This window comes from Hyperolius riggenbachi, chromosome 1 (genome assembly GCF_040937935.1).
Source record: "Hyperolius riggenbachi isolate aHypRig1 chromosome 1, aHypRig1.pri, whole genome shotgun sequence".
NCBI classification, from domain to species: domain Eukaryota; kingdom Metazoa; phylum Chordata; class Amphibia; order Anura; family Hyperoliidae; genus Hyperolius; species Hyperolius riggenbachi.
In genome coordinates this window covers 641,570,552-641,592,758 of record NC_090646.1, presented here as the reverse complement: position 1 = coordinate 641,592,758, position 22,207 = coordinate 641,570,552, and the positions used below count along the sequence as shown (strand labels likewise).

The window sequence follows — 22,207 nt, the reverse complement described above, 5'->3', positions numbered from 1 at the left end:
GCAATCTAAGTATCAGCCCGCAGATATCTGTCACCACGTGTTTTCAGCAGAACATGACCTGTAAACCGAATCGTCAGTGTAGATGTGATCCTAACCCTTTCAGTAATGACTGCCGCATACTGGTTTGATAGTCAGTTCATGACCCATCCCACACTAGCCACATTACCTCCTGCACATACCATGACTCTCTTTTACCAGCCACACCTCCTGGTTACATCACATAATGGGCACTCCAACCATTTAGAGGTCAGACAGAGGTCAGATAGGAAGTGGAGCCCATAGTTGGAGTTTTATCTGTCTTCATGCAGCAATGCTGATGTATAAAGCCTTTTCACCTGTGAGGTATGCAGAGACCCACCACAAGGTTGCTTTAACTTCCTGTTCTGGGTCACCCTATCCATGGGCGTCCGCACATATGGCAAAACCGGGCATCTGCCCGACCCTGGCCGCCCGCTGCCCCTCCCTGGCCGCATTCCCATGCAGCCAGCAGGAGGGGAGCAGCGCAGAGAAGAGGGAGAGCTATGGGCACAATGGGGAAGGGCGGACGTCTCCCCCCCCCTTCCCTCACCTTAGGGGTCTCTCCCTCCCTCACTCTCCCCTCCGGAACGAAGTGTGCAGCGGCTGGCAGCAGGCGGAACTTAACTCGTCTCGCTCCTGCGCCGGAAGTTCTGGTGCCGCACTCTGGTCTGGACCAGACCAGAGTAGCGGCTAATCCATCCGGCGCCTGCGACGAGACGAGGTAAGTTCCACCCGCTTCCCAGCCGCTGCACACTTCATTCCGGAGGGGAGAGCGAGGGAGGGAGAGCCCCCTAAGGTGAGTGCCCATAGCTCTCCCTCTTCTCTGCGCTGCTCCCCTCCTGCTGGGGCACACCTGGCTACTTATTCTGGGACATATACCCCTGCCTACATATACTGGGCACATATACCCCTGGCTATATATACTGGGCACATATACCCTTGGCTATGAATACTGGGCACATATACCCCTGGCTATATATACTGGGCTCATATACCCCTGGCTGCATATACTGGCACATATACCCCTGGCTACATATACTGGCACATATACCCCTGCTTACATATACTGGGCACATATATCCTTGCCTACATATACTGGGCACATATACCCCTGGCTATATATACTGGGCACATATACCCCTGCCTACATATACTGGGCACATATACCCCTGCCTACATATACTGGGCACATATACCCCTGCCTACATATACTGGGCACATATACCCCTGCCTGCATATACTGGGCACATATACCCCTGACTACATATACTGGGCACATATACCTCTGGCTACATATACTGGGCACATATACCCCTGGCTACATATACTGGGCACATATACCCCTGCCTACATATACTGGGCACATATACCCCTGCCTACATATACTGGGCACATATACCCCTGCCTACATATACTGGGCACATATACCCCTGGCTATATATAAAGGGACATATACACCTGCCTACATATACTGGGACATATACACCTGCCTACATATACTGGGACATATACACCTGCCTACATATACTGGGACTAGAGATGGGCCGAACGGTTCGCCGGCGAACGGTTCCAGGCGAACTTTGGGGGTTCGCTTTTGCGGAAGTTCGATTCGCCCCATAATGCTGTATTGAGCAGGGCTGCCAGGCAACTGGTATAGCTTAAAAGGAAATCAATATGGCAGCCTCCATATACCTCTCACTACAGTTCTCCTTTAAGCAACCTAATGGTTCTATTGCATTGAGCATAAATGTTAAATTTTAGGCTAGCTTCACTTACTTCTGTAGTGGTACAGTGCTTAGGGTGATGTGCCCACCACACAGTGAGATCTGGGTTCGATTCCCAGCTATGGTATGATGTATACTCATGTATGTATCCCCAGCTATGGTATGATGTATACTCATGTATGTATTCCCAGCTATGGTATGATGTATACTGGTTTTTAAAATAGTATAATTCCCTGGCAGAAGAGACCCTCCTCCCTCCGGTAGGAGGGAGGAGGGAATAGGTAGAAGGGTAGAAGGGAGGAGGGAGGCCAATTAAAATCTCCCTAGCAGAGTGTGTAGCAGCTGTCCCATAACTAATTAGTGTAGGCAGGCAAATGGTATAAAGGACCTTGCTTGGAGGAGGGAGAGTGGGCGGGTCCTCCAGCAGTGATGTGTCTTTCACTCAATTAGGTGTGGCTCCAGGTATTAGAGCTTTTGAAACATGTTTTCTATCATTTTTCCAGTTGATAGAATTTTTTTTAAACTTTCAAAGTTCGCCTCCCCATTGAAGTCTATTGCAGTTCGCGAACTTTTTCGCAAACCGAATCTTTCGCGGAAGTTCGCGAACACACAGGGTTCGCGAACATAAAATCGGAGGTTCGGCCCAACTCTAACTGGGACATATACACCTGCCAGGCCCGCCATCAGGGGGGTACAACTGTGACTTCCGTCACGGGCCTGGGCCCAGGGCCCGCAGCCTTGGGCCCCCCCCCCAGGCATTAACCTGCTGTCTCTTCCGGCCCCTCCTCCCCCAGCGGCCGCCGCTGTTAATACCTTAGCAGCGGCCGCTCTCCCCTCTCCGGCGCCTGTACTAGCATCTCTCGGCTGCTGTGTGTGATGATGTGGCAGGAAGCATGGCTCGGTTCCCATAGTAACGGTGATACACATCGCCGTTACAGGAAGCCGCTGCCCTGCTTCCTGCCGCATCATCACACACAGCAGCCGAGAGATGCTGCTGGAAAGTACAGGCGCCGGAGAGGGGAGAGCGCCCGCTGTGAAGGTAACAGCGGCGGGGACGAGCGGGGGGCACCACCTACCCATACTGGGGAACTATACTGGGGCACTATACTAGCTATACTGGGGCACTGTACTGGCTATACCGGGGCACTGTACTGGCTATACTGGGGCACTATATTAGCTATACTGGGGCACTATACTAGCTATACTGGGGCACTATACTAGCTATACTGGGGCACAATAGTGGGGACAACTATACTAGCTATACTGGGGCACTATACTGGCTATACTGGGGCACTATACTAGCTATACTGGGGCACAATAGTGGGGGCAACTGTACTAGCTATACTGGGGCACTATACTGGCTATACTGGGGCACTATACTAGCTATACTGGGGCACTATACTAACTATACTGGGGCACTATACTGGCTATACTGGGGCACTATACTGGGGCTCTAGACTGGCTATACTGGGGCACTATACTGGCTATACTGGGGCACTATACTGGCTATACTGGGGCACTATACTAGCTATACTGGGCACTATACTAGCTATACTGGGGCACTGTACTGGCTATACTGGGGCACTGTACTGGCTATACTGGGGCACTGTACTGGCTATACTGGGGCACTGTACTGGCTATACTGGGGCACTGTGCTGGCTATACTGGGGCACTATACTAGCTACACTGGGGCACTATACTAGCTATACTGGGGCACTATACTAGCTATACTGGGGCACTATACTGGCTATACTGGGGCACAATAGTGGGGGCAACTATACTAGCTATACTGGGGCACTATACTGGGGCACTATACTAGCTATACTGGGGCACTATACTAGCTATACTGGGGCGCTATACTGGGACACTATACTGGGGCACAATACTGGGGGCAACTATACTAGCTATACTGGGGCACTATACTGGCACTATACTAGCTATACTGGGGCACTATACTAGCTATACTGGGGCACTATACTGGCTATACTGGGGCACTATACTGGCTATACTGGGGCACTATACTGGCTATACTGGGGCACTATACTGGCTATACTGGGGCACTATACTAGCTATACTGGGGCACTATACTAGCTATACTGGGGCACTATACTGGCTATACTGGGGCACTATACTGGCTATACTGGGGCACTATACTGGCTATACTGGGGCACTATACTAGCTATACTGGGGCACTATACTAGCTATACTGGGGCACTATACTGGCTATACTGGGGCACTGTACTGGCTATACTGGGGCACTGTACTGGCTATACTGGGGCACTGTACTGGCTATACTGGGGCACTATACTTGCTATACTGGGGCACTGTACTGGCTATACTGGGGCACTATACTGGCTATACTGGGGCACTATACTGGCTATACTGGGGCACTATACTGGCTATACTGGGGCACTATACTGGCTATACTGGGGCACTATACTAGCTATACTGGGGCACTATACTAGCTATACTGGGGCACTATACTGGCTATACTGGGGCACTATACTGGCTATACTGGGGCACTATACTAGCTATACTGGGGCACTATACTAGCTATACTGGGACACTATACTGGGGCACTATACTGGCTATACTGGGGCACTGTACTGGGCGTGCACAGCAGTCTGTAGGGGGGCCCAGGCTTGATGTTGTGTGAAGGGCCCCAAAATTTCTGATGGCGGCCCTGACACCTGCCTACATATACCCCTGGCTACATATACTGGGACATATACCCCTGGCTACATATACTGGGACATATACCCCTGGCTATATATACTGGGGACATATACCCCCTGGCTACATATACTGGGGACATATACCTCCTGGCTACATATACTGGGGACATATACCCCCTGGCTACATATACTGGGGACATATACCCCCTGGCTACATATACTGGGGACATATACCCCTGGCTATATATACTGGGGACATATACCCCCTGGCTACATATACTGGGGACATATACCCCCTGGCTACATATACTGGGGACATATACCCCCTGGCTACATATACTGGGGACATATACCCCCTGGCTACATATACTGGGGACATATACCCCTGGCTATATATACTGGGACATATACACCTGCCTACATATACCCCTGGCTATATGTACTGGGACATATACACCTGCCTACATATACTGGGACATATACACCTGCCTACATATACTGGGACATATACACCTGCCTACATATACTGGGACATATACACCTGCCTACATATACTGGTACATATACACCTGCCTACATATACTGGGCACATATCCCCCTGACTACATATACTGGGCACATATACCCCTGACTATATATTTTGGGCACATATACCCCTGCCTACATATACTGGGCACATATACCTCTGGCTACATATACTGGGCACATATTATAATTTATTATTATTTAGTATTTATATAGCGCCAACATATTACGCAGCGCTGTACAGTGTGTATATATATATATATATATATATATATATATTGTCTTGTCACTAACTGTCCCTCAAAGGAGCTCACAATCTAATCCCTACCATTGCCATATGTCTATATTATGTAGTTTAAGTACTGTAGTCTAGGGCCAATTTTTTTTTTAGGGGGAGCCAATTAACATATCTGTATGTTTTTGGAATGTGGGAGGAAACCGGAGTGCCCGGAGGAAACCCACGCAGACACGGAGAGAACATACAAACTCTTTGCAGATAGTGCCCTGGCTGGGATTCGAACCAGGGATCCAGCACTGCAAGGCGAGAGAGCTAACCACTACGCCACCGTGCTGCCCTTGACTACATATACTGGGCACATATACCCCTGGCTACATATACTGGGCACATATACCCCTGGCTACCTGTTCTGGGGACATCTCTACCCTTGGCTACCAGTTATGGGGACATCTATACAGCTTGCCACCTATTCTGGGGACACCTATAGACCTGGGGCTACCTATTTTTGGGGAACCACTGCTGTCAGATTGAGTGTATTTTGGGGAACTGTTGCCAGGTGAGAGGTGTCTACCATATTAAGGGGGCATTCTGCCTATTTATCTGAAATGCTTTCTATTTATGTGCCTCGTCATGACTGCTGAATTTGTCTTGTTGGGGGCCTCATGGTTACTGACTTTGTCTTGTTGGGGGTCTTATGATTTGTTGGGGGCCTCATGATTGCTGAATTTGTCTTGTTGGGGGCCTCATGATTGCTGAGTTGGTCATGTTGGGGGCCTCATAATTGCTGAATTTGTCTTGTTGGGGCTCACATGATTGCTAACTGCGAGACTATGGAAAAAGCTGAATCATCATCATATGAGACAATAGCATTAAACCTACTTTTTCCGCTTTTTAAAACAGAAAATGAAACTGGGAGGTTCTAAAAAAATGAATACATTTTTCAGGAGTAGGATGGATGAAATTGTTTATCTTCACAGTTTATTTTCAACTTGGATTTTCCATAATGTTCATGTATGAGTTAAAACGTTTGTATTTAGTTTAAATTGCTGTTGGCACTTTGTGATAGTAAAGTGACTTTGCAGTTTGGACACTCGACCTCCAAAAGGTTCGCCACCACTGTCCTAATCTAATGTCCCACCATTGCTTAGTTCATGTAAACTTGTCTCCACCCACAACCACACCCACATTCTGGTTCATGACCACACCCATTTTTCGGCGCAGTGCGCTATGCGCGCCGCATGACGTAGCCCCAATTTTTGGCGCACTACGCGCGCCACATGACACCACGCCAAATTTTCGGCGCGCCGCCCCGCTTTTTCCTCCCCCCTTTTTGCCCCCCCTGGAAAATTTTCTGCAGACGCCCATGACCCTATCATTGCGACAGGAAATGAATAGAAATCCTTGAGATTGGAAAGCAGACATCAGTAAAAACCTGACTGTTATACTCAGAGCTGGGACAAGGTCCTCCAGCACCCAAGGCTGATGCTGGGCATACACGGCGTCGAGGGGAGGTTTATCAATCGAGCCTAATGGCTCGATTGATAATATCTGACGTATCTGATCACCGCGGGGATCGATTCTGTGCTCGATCCCCGCAGCCGGACAATAGCGGCGAATCGAGCGGGTGATAAGAAGCGCCGGCGGGGGTCAATCCGGCGGCTAATCGGCCGCTGGATCGACCCGTGTATGCCCAGCATGAGACACCAAAGTGCGCCACCCCATCCCTCCCACCCCAGCTGTCACACACTGATTGCTATTAGACTAAGAGGCGCCCCAGGTCCCCCAACACCTTAATCTCTAGTTATCTGGCTTGCACTCACTGCCATGTATCCCCTTTTCTTACTTCTCTCTGCTTCAAACACAATAGGGGAATGATAGCTGAGTTGTGCGCCTCCTCCTACACTGCGCCCTGAGGCTGGAGCCTTTCACGCCTCTGCCCTGCGCCCCCTCCTACACTGTGCCCTGAGGCTGGAACCTCTCTCGCCTCTGCCTCGGCCCGGCCCTGGTTCCAGTAAGGGTCTCCTCGGACACTGTCCCGGCTGGCTTCCAGGAGTGTCATCCACGCGGTCCTCCTCCCACGGCAGAGGGCGCACGTGCTTCCGGATCCTCAGTTGTAGCCGTGGCGGGGGGAGCTGAAGCACTGGTATTTAAACTACGGCTATTTAGCGCTCAGTGCTGTCTTGTCATTAGACAGCATTTCCCTGCCAGTCTGCTTAGTCCTGTCGAGTCAGTCCGTCCAGTCAGTCATGTCAACTGCGAGATTCACCCCTCCTGTTCTCATCACTGATAGGGCAGCCCTGAGGGTCGCGTACGTTAAAAAGGGGTGCTGGGAAAAAAGGGCGCCGGGTTTTTAACGATAAGCATGGATAACGTTTAAAAATGTATTGTACTGTATTTCGTTTAAAATTAATGTTTTTTAAAGTTATAAATCATTAAATAATGTGCATTAAATCGGCAATTGTAAAAACGTTAATCTTTCGTTTAAATACTGAAACGTATAATAACGTTAAAAAAAATAAATTACTAAGTAACCCTCCCTGTACCTACCCCTAACCCCTAGACCCCCCTGTTGATGCCTAAACCTAAGACCCCCCCTGTTGGTTTTTAAGTAACCCTCCCTGTACCTACCCCTAACCCCTAGACCCCCCTGTTAGTGCCTAAACCTAAGACCCCCCTGTTGGTGCCTAAACCTAAGACCCCCCTGTTGGTGCCTAAACCTAAGACCCCCCTGTTGGTGCCTAAACCTAAGACCCACCTGTTGGTGCCTAAACCTAAGACCCCCCCTGTTGGTGCCTAAACCTAAGACCCCCCTGTTGGTGCCTAAACCTAAGACCCCCCTGTTGGTTTTTTCGTTTAAAAATAATGTAAAAAAAAAAATGTACTGTTTTTCGTTTAAAAATAATGTTTGAAAAAAAATATTGTACTGTTTTCGTTTAAAAATAATATTTAAAAATGTATAAATCATTAAATAATGTGTAATCATGAGAAGCAGTAATAAAACATTAAGTCTCCGGGCGCCGCTTTTAAAACGTTATTTTTCACCGGCGCCCTTTTTTCCTATCGGGCGCCCATTAAACGATATTTATTATAGGAGTGAATGGCGGCGCCCGATTTGTCCACTAGCCTCAGGCGCCCGAATTTACTGTTTCCCTGAGGGTCATGAGTAGTTTTGTCACCCACTTGGAGTGGCGACCCATCATCCCTTGCGGATGCGCTGGTAAAGACCCATGCCCCCTTAGACTGCACGCCCTAGGGGTGCCTGCACCAATCACTGGTGCTGGAATCAACCGGACCCTGACAATGACAGAGGTTTGAACCCTTCTATACTAAAAAATAAGTAAAAAGCTTTGCCTGGAGTTCCCCTTTAATAGCATGTGGCGGCACTTGGATGCCCAGCCCGGCTCACTCTCAGTGGTATCACGTAATTGTCTTTACCTGACATTCCAGTAAATTCACTTTTTCCTGCAATTCCCCGATGGTGACGTCTTGTTCCTTCAGATGGTTCTTTAAATCTTCTCTCTGTCAATACAGCAAAAAACCACATCAATATTGTTCAGCCTCTGATCACAGAGAGGCGCATTAGCTTAATGAGGATCTGAGAGCAGAGGTTTGTAAAGCCTTATCGCTCTAAAGACCACCGTATAGAGAGTACCAAGTTACGTTATAAAGAGCCACAGCCACCAGGAATTCATACACTGGAATAAAACACGCCCACATGTCTGCTTCTAAAAACACTGCAAAGCCCAATAGTACTACACTCTTAAACCCCCAAAAAACCCCAGGTACTTACCTAAGAAGAGGGAAGGCTCAGGGTCCTATAGACTGATAGGAGGAATACGCTCTCTGCCACTGCAGGAGGCTTCGGAAGTCTTCAGGAGCCAGAGAGCCCCCAAAGATGGGTGGCTCCATACTGTGCCTGTGGGAGTACCCTCTCTCGTGCGCTCACACTTCCGCAACACAGAGCCACTCGGGCTTCCAAAACCTTCGGTGGCCGGTATTAAAATGGAGGAGCCATCGCTTAATGGGGACCATGAGAGTAACGGGAAGGCACTATAGGACCCAGAGCCTTCCTTCTTAAAGGACCACTATCATGAAAAAAAATGTAAAATACATGTAAACAGATACAAATAGGAAGTACATTTCTTCCTGAGTAAAATGAGCTATAAAGTACTTTTCTCCTATGTTGCTGTCACTTACAGTAGGTAGTAAAAATCTGACAGAACCGACAGGTTTTGGGCTAATAAGGGCCAGCCCGCTCATGAGGCGGGGTGAAACATTTGCCTCAGGCGGCAGATCTGGGAGGGCGGCACTGTTTTGTAAGTGGACGGCGTTGCAGGAAGTGACGTCAGTGGAGCGCATGATGGAACGCGGAAGAGGTGAGTGATTGCTCCGCCCATTGCCTCTTAATCATACGCTGGTACTTAACGCTGGAGGAGGAGCGCAGATCGGGGGACCCAGGCGAGGGAGGGGGCCCAATACCCCCTTTCTGCCCGCTACCCCTCCAGCTCGGCGGTCCCCCCCACCCACGGCTGGGGGGGCGGCGATTTTTTTCTAATTTTGCCTCAGGCGGCAAAAAGTCTAGGGCCGGCCCCGGGGCTAATCCATCTCTTCGGGGAGGGGGGGGGGGGGGGGGAGCTCAGCATGGCCTTTATTCTTTATAAAGACACCCCATGAACAGGATTTATACAAAGATGCTGGCCAACCTCCCTGCTGGCTTCACACTTTTGGCAGTTGGGCAGAGCAACTGTCATCCCCTAAGTGTTTTTGAAAATAAAGAAAACCCCGAGAACCCCATGAACAGATGGGCTACTCAAAAACTTGTCAATTCTGACAGATTTCTACTACCTACTATAAGTGAGTGACAGGAACATAGGAAAAAAGTAATTTATGGCTCATTTTACTCTGGAAAAAAATATACGTCCTGTTTGAATGTGGTTACTTGTATTTTAAATGTTATGATTTTCTCAATAGTGGTTGGCTACTAACGGCCTCATTTCTAACGAAAAATCGTTTGAGCGGATGGGTTGTAAACAATCTTCATTGATGGGCACAATTGATTATGAAAGATTATAAAAACAGTCGTCTGATTGGATTTTTATCAAACCAAAAATTGAATTTCCTTGTCGGTTGTGATAGATAGGAAGCAAAGATTGGTTCATTGATGGTGTAGTGAACTATGTATTATGATATTTCACTTCTAATCAGATTTATCTGATTGCTCGAACGACTTTTCGCTAGAAAAGGTAAGTATCTGTTTTTTTTTCTCTGCTTCCCATTAGCTTTAAAACAGAAGGTAAGTACCCATAATGCATCTCCTTGGCACAGTGGGAGAAGCCATAGCTCGTTGTTCTTCTCCTTTGTGGGCCAGGAATGCCTCCTGGTCTATAGCACATGTACGCCCCTTAGCTACACAGAATAACTACTCCAACTTGCATGTAGCTGTTTTAGGATGTTTTCCCCTCATCAGTGTAAGGTATGGATACACACGATTCTATAATGGAGGCCAGAAGAGCGAATAGGTTCTTGTCAGGTTTTGTTGCACCATATGAATTGTTACATATAGAATGCTTGAGAGGGCCCAGTATACAACTTGCACTGGGGCCCAAAGCTCCTTAGCTACACCACCAGTAGCATTGTTAAAGGGCATCTGAGGTGAGAGTGATATGGAGGCTGCCATATGCATTTCCTTTAACTATTTAAGAACCGCCGTAGTTGAAATCTACGCCCTGTTTTGATGGCTATCTGGCTGCCAGGGCGTAGACTTCAACTCACTGCCGCTGTGCGCATCTGCCATTTTCATCGCTTCCGCCGATCTTGCTGCTGTCTCCCATCATAGCCCACTTACTCTGCCTGTCTCTATGACGGCAGAGCTCTGTGAGCGCGTCAGGGGCTGATTTCATTGGCTCCTGGCCCTGTCTTTCAATGTAAGCAACTCCCATTGGCTTACTTGAAGTAATGTTCATGTACGCTCTACCCCTTAAGCAGGGGTGTAACAAAAGGGTTTGCAGAGGTTGTAACCGCTTCCGGGGCCCATGGGCCAGAGGGGCCCCGTAGGGGCCCTCCCTCAACTACAGTATTAGCTCTCTATTGGTCCTGTGCTTATAATAATCACTTCTATAGATACTTTGAATAGTAGTAATCATTAACAAACTGCTTCCCATCCCCGTCTTGCACCTCTGACACTGTAGTTGCCATTGGCAGGTTTTAGTGTGCCGCATCAATTGTTATGTATAGAGTGCTTGTGGGGGCCCCATGTAAAACTTGCATCGGGGCCCACAGCTCCTTAGCTATGCCAGTGCCCCTAAGCCTCATACTAGTCGGTGCAGGATCTGGAGGGCCAAGCCAAACGCATACATGGATAAGGAAGGACCGCAAGCCAGACAATGGTTGAAGAAACAGCTTGGTATAATTTATTTTAAACTCAACAGGACAAGTGCAGCAAAACCACAGGATCAACTGACGCGTGCCGGGCCTACAATCTGCCCTTAGTCATAGCTCCTGGCCGGCTCACAGGAACTCTATGACGGCAGAGTAGGTGGCCCAGGTTCCGATGTGCGGCGATTCGTCGGAATTCCGCCATTTCTGTACCAGCGGTCTCTGGTCCTTAAGGGGACAGAGACCGCTGGTACTTAAGTGGTTAAACAATACCAGTTGCCTGGCAGTCCTGCTGATTCTCTGCCTCTAATACGTTTCGTTATAGACCCTAAACAGGCATGCAGCAGATCAGGTACTCTGACTTAGCTGACTTTTTTGTACAGGATTGGCCAAATGTGTGGTCCAGAGTTTTAACTTAGACATTACTTAGTTTTAACTTAGACATTAGTTTTAACTTAGACATTAACTTAGACATTACTTATGCCAGAAGATCAGCAGGAGTACCAGGCAACTAGCATGGTTTACAAGGAAATACATATGGCAGCCTCCATATCACTCTCAGCTCGGGTTCCCTTTAAACAACATTCAATAAATAGTCATATTAGCATATTAAATGACTAGAGCTGTAAGAACCTTAGGGACCACCAGATGGCACAAGAGCTGCAAGAAAAATGAAAGTGACAAGATAGAGCTTAGGTTAGCGATAACCAATGCAGATTTCTTAAAGGAGAACTGTCCACAGTCAGACAGACAAAGATAAATACAGCGAAGTTCCCTGTAAGTGGCACAGGTGGGGATTGCCTGATGCCGGATACGTGTGCTTGCCGGTTGCTGGCGCAACCAGCACAAACAAAAAGCACAAACCTCTCCTCCCCTGTGCAGCAGAAAATACTCACCGAGCCTCCAGGCGCTGTCTTCTACAATTCCTGTAGCTTCCAGTGGCTTTCTGGCATCCTGTGTATGGGTCCTGGCATGTCACCTGACCCACATCGGGTCACATGATACGCTGGGAGCCATGCATGGATGTCAGAAAGCTGAAGGGAGCTGCAGGCAAGGAAGAAGACGGCCCCTGAAGGCTCGGTGAGTATTTTTGACTATGCAATGCTCTGCAGAGCCCCCTCCCCCCAAAGCACAGTTCCCCCCTGACTCCGTTATCCCCCTCAGGCATGCCGGTTAGTTGAGACTTCAGGTTGCCTAAGTTCCGTATAATTGTGACTTTGCTGTAGAGAGAGAGATAGAAACGTAGATAGATAGATAGATAGATAGATAGAGGTGCAGACCCCAATCAGGAAAATATGATACATGACGGAAAGAGGATCTGCTCCATCAGACTTACAATCTATGAAGCAGGGAGTCATGGGATAGGAGGGAAGAGGACCTGCCCCACCAGGCTTACAATCTAAACATTTCAACCAAAATAACCGCGACAGTAGTCCATACACAGGCAATCCAAACCTTAAAAACAAAAGCACATCCCCGATGAGTCACAACCCACGTGCTGAAACGCGTAGGGTTGAGTTTGGAGGACGCACGCTGTTTAACCACCGAGGTTTACTAGCCGGGACACGTGAGAGGTGACCGGGACCGCAGCGAATGCGGTATGGTTATAGGCACAGTTACAAGTTTTATTCATGTACGCAGTTTTAACTTGGGGCCTTTGGGAGCCTTATCAAAATGCTATGGAAGCGGTTTGGCGTTTTAATAGGTATTAAAGATGACATGGACTTATACTGACATGGACTGATATGCAAGTTTGAAAGAAACTATCTGGTGAGCAGGAGCAGAAAGGGGGCGTGTTCTCTCCCCTGGTAGCTCTTTCCAGGGGTGTAACAAGAAATCACAGGGCCCCCCTGCAAAACTTTGGATGGGGGTAGACCAGCACTGTACAAAAGACCCTGGTGAACACTAAATAGGGATTGTCTACAAATCTTTGTCTGCAAAACTTCATATGATTCCTTCTCAGTGGCTGAGCAGATGCAGTCATTAGAACAATTGTGTAGAGAGCAGAAAGTTTTGTCTCTCCTTGCCCTTAGTTTTCAGTCTTTCAGAGTAGGCCCCTTGTTGCTTTTGGGCCCTTCTGCGGCTGCATCCCTTGCAGGGTCTATTGTTACGCCCCTGGCTCTCTCCCTAACGCAGTGGGCTTGACTCTCAAAGCTGAGATAACTTCTATCACGGTCGCGCTAGCTTTTTACGCATGCGTTAACGCGCGTAATGTTTTTCGCGCGGTAAAACACGCATTTTCACACGAAAATTCACGCTAGTGTGCAAAAATTAACGATTGCGCGCAAAAACTGGTACGCATGGTATAGCGCACGCAAAATGCTAGCGCGACCCTGATAGGAGTTATCACAGCTTTAGGAATCAAGCCCTGTGTGTGATCTGCACAAGGGTGTACTGTGAAGGCAATACTCACTAGGAGAGCGCCCCTCTCGCGGTGCTTTTGTTTTTAAGATCATACAATTTGGATTGCCCGTGTATGGACTACTGTCGCGGCTATTTTGGTTGAAATTTATTTGAGTCTTGTCTTTTTGTATAGTCAGCAGCCTGCAACGAAAGACTGAGGAACAAAAAGAGACTGAGCGTAACATAACGGTGAAATTACAATCTAAACAGTTGAGGGAACACAATATACAGGAGAGGCACAGAGGACAATGTCCCATTGGGATGACATCATTAGAGATGAGTGAATACAGTAGGAGTGAAAACAGGGCCATAACTAGAAATGACTTGGTGCCCTTGCAAAAAACTTTGCTGTCCGCATGCTGCACCCACTGAAGCCCATCACATAGCACAGAATGTGTTCCTCTCACCTCTTGGATCAGAGCGCGGAGATGCTGGTGCTGAGACATCATGAGCCCCTGCAGGTGGTCGATTTGTTCCTGGACGGTAGAGGCTTCATTCTGCATTGACACAATCCTAAAAACAAAAAAACACCCATCTGTTTTTGTATATGTGATTCACAGAGCTTTATTTCACTTGAGCATGGAGACACCATGCGCCAGGATGAACAACAACACAAATACTAGATGAGGTCCTACTATAACGCACATTATAGATAATGGAACAGTGACATCTACAGGCTAGAAGAAGACACACAGCAGTACACTATTCCAGTATAGTATATTTTTACATAGCCGGTGGTGCCACAGAGTAAAATTATGGAGAACTACTTAAAATTGTTGTGACATTTCCATTTCAAGTAAGGTGAACACATTACTGATCAGACTAGTATATGGAGATATAACTACCTATTCCAGCCACAGAACTGCAGCAGTACAGCAGTCAGTGTGGAGAGAGTATTGTTACAGCTAATATTTTCGTTAGATTCTGGTGTTATTGCTGAATACAAGTTCTAGGTTATGCTATCTGACCCTAGCTAGTCCTTCCATAGCTTTCCAATGTACATGCACTGCATTATTATTGATTTATAAAGTACCAACAAATTCTGTGGCGCTGTACAAAATAAGAAACAAACATGTTGTACATAATAATACAAACAATGGTATCCACTTAAAGAGGAACTCCAGTGAAAATAATGTAATAAAAAAAGTGCTTCATTTTTACAATAATTATGTATAAATGATTTAGTCAGTGTTTGCCCATTTCAAAATCTTTTAAATCCCTGATTTACATTCTGACATTTATCACATGGTGACATTTTCACTGCTGGCAGGTGATGTAGCTCCTGCTTGCTGCTTTGGCAGTTGGAAACAGCTGTAAACAGCTATTTCCCACAATGCAACAGGGTTCACAGACAGGAAACTGCCAAAAGTACGTACTCAGAATGGGTACCACATATCAGCCATATAGCGCCCCCTGATGGTCTGTTTGTGAAAAGGAATAGATTTCTCATGTAAAAGGGGGTATCAGCTACTGATTGGGATAAAGTCCAATTCTTGGTCGGCGTTTCTCTTTAGGGACCCCGGGCTTAAACCCCCCCTAATGACCAGGCCATTTTTCACTAATTAGGTCACTGCAGCTTTAAGGGCTCGCAGCAGGGCAGTACAACCCAGCACACAAGTGATTCCCCCCCCCCTCCTTTTCTGCCCACCAACAGAGATTTTTGTTGGTGGGCGAGGATTGCTCCCTGAATGTTTATTTATATATTGTGAAATATTCATTTGCTTTTTTTAAATAATAAATAATGCTATTTATTTATATTTTTTTTACCCTACCCTCCCTCCCCTAGCCAGCCTATGACAGCGATCAGCTGTCATAGGCTTCACCCAATGAGAGCTGATTGCTCTCCTGCGTCCCAGGGGGACAGCCGTGTCACACAATCAGAGATGCGCGCGCGCACAATCTCCTGCTAAACACACCCCCAAGACTGCACGCCGATCGGCTTTAGGCGGTCCTGGGGCTGTTGCCGCGTCCATGCCAGTTGGTGTGGAGCGGTCTTTAAGTGGGTATACACCAATATACAAAATACAGAATTGGTGCAGAATACAGAAATGACAATTACAGTGACAAAAACAACATGATTATTAGTGATGATCCTAATCTGCTTATTGCAATTACGCAAAATTGTGTGTAAAGTTTAACAATTATGGCAATATGATTTTGTGGTGAATAGCAAAGCTCCCATACATGCTATTTTCACCAAAATTGCTTCGTATGTTAAAGAAAAGAGTGGGAATAAGTAAAAAAAAAAAATTATTGAAAAATTATTTTTTTCTCTTTAACCTATTCAGGACCACAGGCTTTTACCCAGCCCCTCCCCCCCCCCCCCCCCCCCCAAGGACCAGGCCATTTTTCACAAAAATGGCCACTTCAGCTTTAAGGGCTCACTCTAGGGCCACACAACTCAGCACACAAGTAATCCCCTCCCCCCCACACACACATCATTTCTCCCCACCAACAGAGCTCTCTGTTGGAGGGGTCTGATCACACCCCAGGTGTTTTTTTTAAAATAAATATTTATTACATTATTTTTTAAATATTTGTAACTATTTTTTTAAAATATTTCCTCTTCCCCCCCTCCCTCCCGCCGCCAGCCAATCAGCGCAATTGGGTGTGATAGGCTTCAGCCTATCACAGCGGATCGCTTTTGTGCCTCTGGAGTGGACAGCCGAGTGACACGGCTGTCCCCAGTACAGCGCTGCTCTACATCGCAGCGCTGTACGTAGTAAATAGACGACCGTCTAATAGTCTCCGAGCGGTGATCGCCGCTGGGAGACTGAAGGCGGAGCCAGCCCCAGGACTTTACGCTGATCGGTGTTAGGCGGCCCTGGGGCTGCCGCCGCGGTCACGGCCATTGGCGTGACGTGGTCCTTAGCTAGTTAAGGAGGAACTGTAACCCAGGATTGAGCATCCCAATCAGTAGCTGATACCCCCTTTCCCATGAGGAATCTTTACCTTTTCTCAAACGGATCATCAGGGGGCTCTGTATGGCTGATATTGTGGTGAAACCCCTCCCACAGTGTGATGTCAGCACCTAGGTACTGACATCACACTGTGGGAGCCTTGTTGCATTGTGAAAAAATAACAGCTCTTTCCAACTGACAAGTAACCAGCATCTACTTCCACAGACATACCAGCAGTAAAAATGTCACCAAAAATTTGAGAATGTAAATCAGGAAGAGGAAAGATTTAACAGTGCGTTCCACTGTCCTCACTTCCTGCAATGCTGTCCACTTACAATACAGTGGGCGGCATTGCAGGAAGTGACAGTGGAACGCACGCTGGAATGCGGAAGAGGTGAGTCATCCCCGCCCGCTGCCTCTTACTAATAGCGGCGGCGTCTGCTGCTGAGCTTAAGCTGGAGGGGGAGCGCAGATGGGGGACCCAGGTGAGTGAGGGGGATCCGACCCCCCCGCCACTGTGCCCAATACCCCCTTCCTGCCCGATACCCTCTTATGTGGCGTATGCGGGTCCGCTAGTTATAAATAATTATTGTAAAAATTAAGCACTTTTTTTTCATTACGTCATTTTCACTGCAGGTCCTCTTTAACATACGTAACAATTTGGTAACGATAGCATGTATGGTGGGCTTTGCTGTTACCGCTAAAATTGGCACAAAATTACGTGAAAATCCTGCAAAATTGTAAAATTTCAGTTCCTGATTAGGTTTACAAATTAATTATGAATTTCCTTTAAATTTTGTATTACAATTTGGCAGTGTAATTGCGAATTACAATGCAAAATTACGATTATGAGAAATTTGTTCTCGTCACTAATGATTATTAAAATGTATAACAAATTCCAAGACACAAACGGGGTGAGAGAGTCCTGCAGTCAGGGCTGGGCTGAGGCGAGAGAGGCTCCAGCCTCAGGGCGCAGTGTAGGAGGGGGCGCACAACTCACCCAGCTATCATTCCCCTATTGTGTTTGAACCAAAGAGAAATAAGAAAAGGGGATACATGGCAGTGACTGCTGGGGCTGGGGTGGGAGGGATGGAGGGGCGCACTTTGGTGTCTCAGCCTTGGGTGCTGGAGGACATTGTCCCGGCTCTGCCTGCAGTTATGGTCTGGAGAACAGTCCAGAGAAGGAAGTGGCAGCTTACTGACCCATTTTTGTTTGCTGGATCTCCCATCCGTCTCTGCAGCTCATTCTCAATGAAATGTTTCTTCTCCAGCAAGGCTGCGTTTTCCTGTTAAAAATAGAGAAATTGATTAATGTTTTAACCAAAATAAAATTGAATTTTGCCCACTTATCTAGCTGCAGGACCAAAAGGCCTGTTTAATAAACTGGTCCCTCCTCTCCCCTATTATAATATTCTAACGATGATGCTCAAAACACAACACAAATTCCTGTTATATATACACGCCACTCATGTGGCTGCCAAAGCCTGATGCAGCATCCTTCTAAACACAGCTGAGTTACATACATCGGCCAGGAGCCATTTTCATTGGCTCCTGACCAGGAAGTGCTGTATTGAAAAAAAAAAGCTCTGATCCTTAAGGCCTCTTTCACAGTGGGACTTTGCGTTTGATGCAACGTTGAGGTCACATAACATGCCCCTAATGCAACGCATTGAAAGACTATAACTTGGACGTTATAGTACATTCTTTAGCCCTGCGTTTGGTGCACCATTTTTGTTGCATACTGATGGAACAAAAACGGCGCATGCGTTACATTTAAAAAAAAAACAACAAAAAAAAACAACATTACTGAGCATGTGCAACACACATAACGCAGCAGATTTATTGCTAAATGCACAGCATGCAGCACTTTCTAAATATTACTACACGTTACACACAAACGCAACGTGTGCACTGTGAATGTTGCACAGACTTAATATTGCTGTGCGTTAGTACACATTAAAACATTTTCTAACGTGCAACTTTAAGGTCACTCCCACTGTGAAAGAGGCCTAAAGGAGCTAAAGATCAGGGTAATGGCAAGAGGACCCTCCGACCTGAAATATTTGGAGCTCATTGCTAAAGATGAATGGGCAAAAATACCCATGGAGACATGCAAATAATTATAGCAAGCGTTTGATTGCTGTAATAGCCAATAAAGGCTTTTCTATTGATTATTGAGAAGGGTATGAATCATTTTGGACGGGACCCCTTTTGCTGAAATGTAAATAAAAGCTGAGAAATGTTTGTTTTTTTCACAACAATGCCTCTTGTACATCATTTTATTATCTTTTGGGAGACACCTATGTCATTTCCCTTCCAAAAATTACTTGCTGGTTGAATAAAAGTAACTTTAAGTAAAAAAATTGCCAGGGGTACGAATGATTAGGGGCAGCACTGTATATGAGCCAAATTGATTACACATTTTCTGGAAGTTTTGCCTCACAAAATTTGCATCGTTATTGCACATTTTTATGCAAAATGACTATTATGCAAAATTTGAGCTTAAAGGGAACCTTAACTGTGGAACTTCGCCTGCAAATGACGCGCTTCACAGTGGGGAAGGCGAACAATAGGACGCGTTGCTGACTGGCAGTCGCCGAAAACGAAACTAAGCCACAGCGGGGGACCGGATGACACTTGAGGAGCTGCGAGGGCACAGGACGGCTGCAGGGAGCTTGGGAAAGCCCCAGGTAAGTGAAACTTTTTTTCCATTCCACAGTTAAGGTTCCCTTTAAAGTGGTCTAAAAGTCTAGCATTTTCCAATGTTGATACATGGGTGTAAATACAGTGTAACAAGTGAAAAGGAGCTCTCTGTGAAGCTCTCTGTGCTTCAGGCACACAAACAGCTCAGAACAACTCATTAGAAGATGTTAATATATAATAAAAAGCAGTTTGATTAAAATGCAATGGCAGGTTTCAGGGCAAGATAAACTACACTTTGGAAACTTGTAATTTGTAAACAGACATATTACTTATGCACAAAAGCAAATATGATAACTGTATGAGTAATAAAAAGTAGGAAAACATATTTTTATTGAATGTAATGTTGGAGTTTCAGACCACTTTAACACTATTGTTTTCTCCTTGTCTGATCTGTTTTATTCACCCCCCCGGGCCCATATGCAATTCACATTTTCTCCTGAGTTTTCTCCTAGGTGATATTTTTACAACTTGCCATAAAATGTTTTTTAAGTCACCAGCAATCAAGAAATTACTAAAAATAAATTTGATAGTACATTTTCACCGACTTTTGGGTACTTTTTCAATTGTAAAATGCTGAAAATTTAATTTATAGAGAAGATGAAAATGATCTCCTAGGAGATAACTCAGGTGAAAAATTAATTGCATATGGGCCCCAGAGTGCTATATGGATGAGCACAGACTTCACCATAAGGTCTGGTGGGAAAACACTTGCTGGTGACCCGTAACACCAACAACACTCACAACTTCCATTCTCTCCATGAGTTTCTGCAGTTCAAGGATTCGGCCATGTTTCTCTTCTATCTTCTCCGCAACCTCGTTCAGCCTGTCGACGCTCTTCATAAACTGATCTTCATGTTCAGCCGCAGATAGCTACAAAAATGATAACCATATTTGTAAAATAACCAGCACACAATATAATTACACTGAATAAAGTTCAAAATCAAACTAAATATGTGAAGAAATATATATAAGAAATGTACTCTTCTTTAGGCTGGGCTTCCACACCACCCAGATTTGAGTGTTTCTCCACGTAAGAACAACAAAAACGCTTAACATCGCACTTCAATGAAAGTCAATGGCCTTATTTCCTTAAATTGCAAACTTCCTTATGCGAAAATGTGCAGGGAAAAACTGACAGGATGCTGCATTCTTTTGTACACTGCATCCACTTCTCATGTAACGCTTGTCAATAGGTATGCAAAAATGTGCATAAAACATGCAAACAAAAAAAACGAGTGTGAAAATTAAAGCAAACCCAATAAGTTCCTTAGGAGAGAAAGTCAGAAGCTTACCTCGGTAGAGAGACAACCGATCCAGCGCTGGAGCATCTGGAAGTTTGTAGACACGCTCACGTTCATTGAGTATGGCAGGATGCCTCACTCCTGCGTGAAGCTTGCGCGCGGCCGCAGTCCCATACATGAACAAGTGTGGCCGCACTGCGCATGACTAGAGATGGCTCGAACCTCATATTTTCGGTTCGCGAACCTTAAACACGAACCTCAGCAAAAAGTTTGGTCCGAGCAAACTTTCGCGAACCGCAATAGACTTCAATGGGGAGGCGAACTTCGAAAATTAGCAACATTTATGCTGGCCACAAAAGTGATGGAAAAAATGTTTCAAGGGGTATAACACCTGGAGGGGGCATGACGGAGTGGGATACACGCCAAAAGTCCCCGGGAAAAATCTGGATTTGACGCAAAGCAGCGTTTTAAGGGCAGAAATCACATTGCATGCTGAATTACAGGCCTAAAGTGCTTTAAAATATCTTGCATGTGTATACATTAATCAGGGAGTGTAATTAGAGTACTGCTTCACACTGACACACTAAACTCACTGTGTAACGCACCGCAAACAGCTGTTTGTGTAGTGACGGCTGTGCTGGACTTGTGCGCGCAATGGCCAGAGTGCAGGCCGTGGCAGTTTTTAAGCTCAAATGTTCGGGCTGAGGTAGCTCAATGACAGAACAGTGACTGTCCAGCTGATCTAATTTGGTCTGTCCACAGTGAAGCAACGACCTTATTATCTTGACCCAACGCTGTGTGCCAGAGATGACACCACTTGCCTTTCAACATCACGGTACAGATTCGGATATCCGAACCGGATCCAGATATCTAGGTATCCGGATCAATTCGGATTTTAAAAAGTACTATCCGAGCACCCCTGCTCAGGTGGTCATCCCACTGCAGTTTGTGCTTTGTCATCATGTGCCTTCGTAAGGAAGTTGTCCCTACGCGGGTCTTGGTCTTTCCACGGCTCAATTTTTGGTGACAGAGAGTACAGATGGCATTGTTCGCATCTGAGGCAGACACACAAAAAATTTCCACACCGCTCAGCCCTGGGATGATGGCACTTTGGTGGTGGCGGCCGACTGAGTGTTAAGTTGGGTGCCAGAATCAGAGCAGGAGGAGGAAGATATGTCACGCTTCCGTGCGGAAGCTGAGGAAGATGAGGTGTTCAGTGGTAAATAGTCAACTACGTCCTGACAATCTTGGGGGTTAATGGCATGTGCCTTCTGAACACTGTACTTTGGTCCAGGGCCGCACAAAATCACGAAAGCACAACCTCGAACAGACCTGTCAGGTGGCCTGCCTCTGCCTGTTTTGCCCATATTGGGGGGTACGAAGTGAAAGGTATGCACTGACTTGA

The 22,207-nt window shown here is 46.5% G+C and overlaps 1 protein-coding gene across 3 annotated transcripts in view; it reads right to left on the bottom strand.

Annotated features, from left to right (window-relative positions):
• CCDC68 (coiled-coil domain containing 68) overlaps positions 1 to 22,207 on the bottom strand; it is a 90,771-nt gene that overhangs the window by 6,531 nt on the left and 62,033 nt on the right. For all 3 annotated transcript variants that reach the window (XR_011029826.1, XR_011029825.1, XM_068271865.1), the window contains exons 6-9: positions 20,303 to 20,431; positions 18,062 to 18,144; positions 14,366 to 14,471; positions 8,616 to 8,699 (exon numbers count right to left, since the gene is read on the bottom strand). Coding sequence is in view for 1 of the 3 variants with exons in the window: in XM_068271865.1 (XP_068127966.1) it covers positions 8,616 to 8,699; positions 14,366 to 14,471; positions 18,062 to 18,144; positions 20,303 to 20,431 (402 nt within the window). In the remaining 2 variants the exon portion in view is untranslated. The remainder of the gene's footprint in view (positions 1 to 8,615; positions 8,700 to 14,365; positions 14,472 to 18,061; positions 18,145 to 20,302; positions 20,432 to 22,207) is intronic.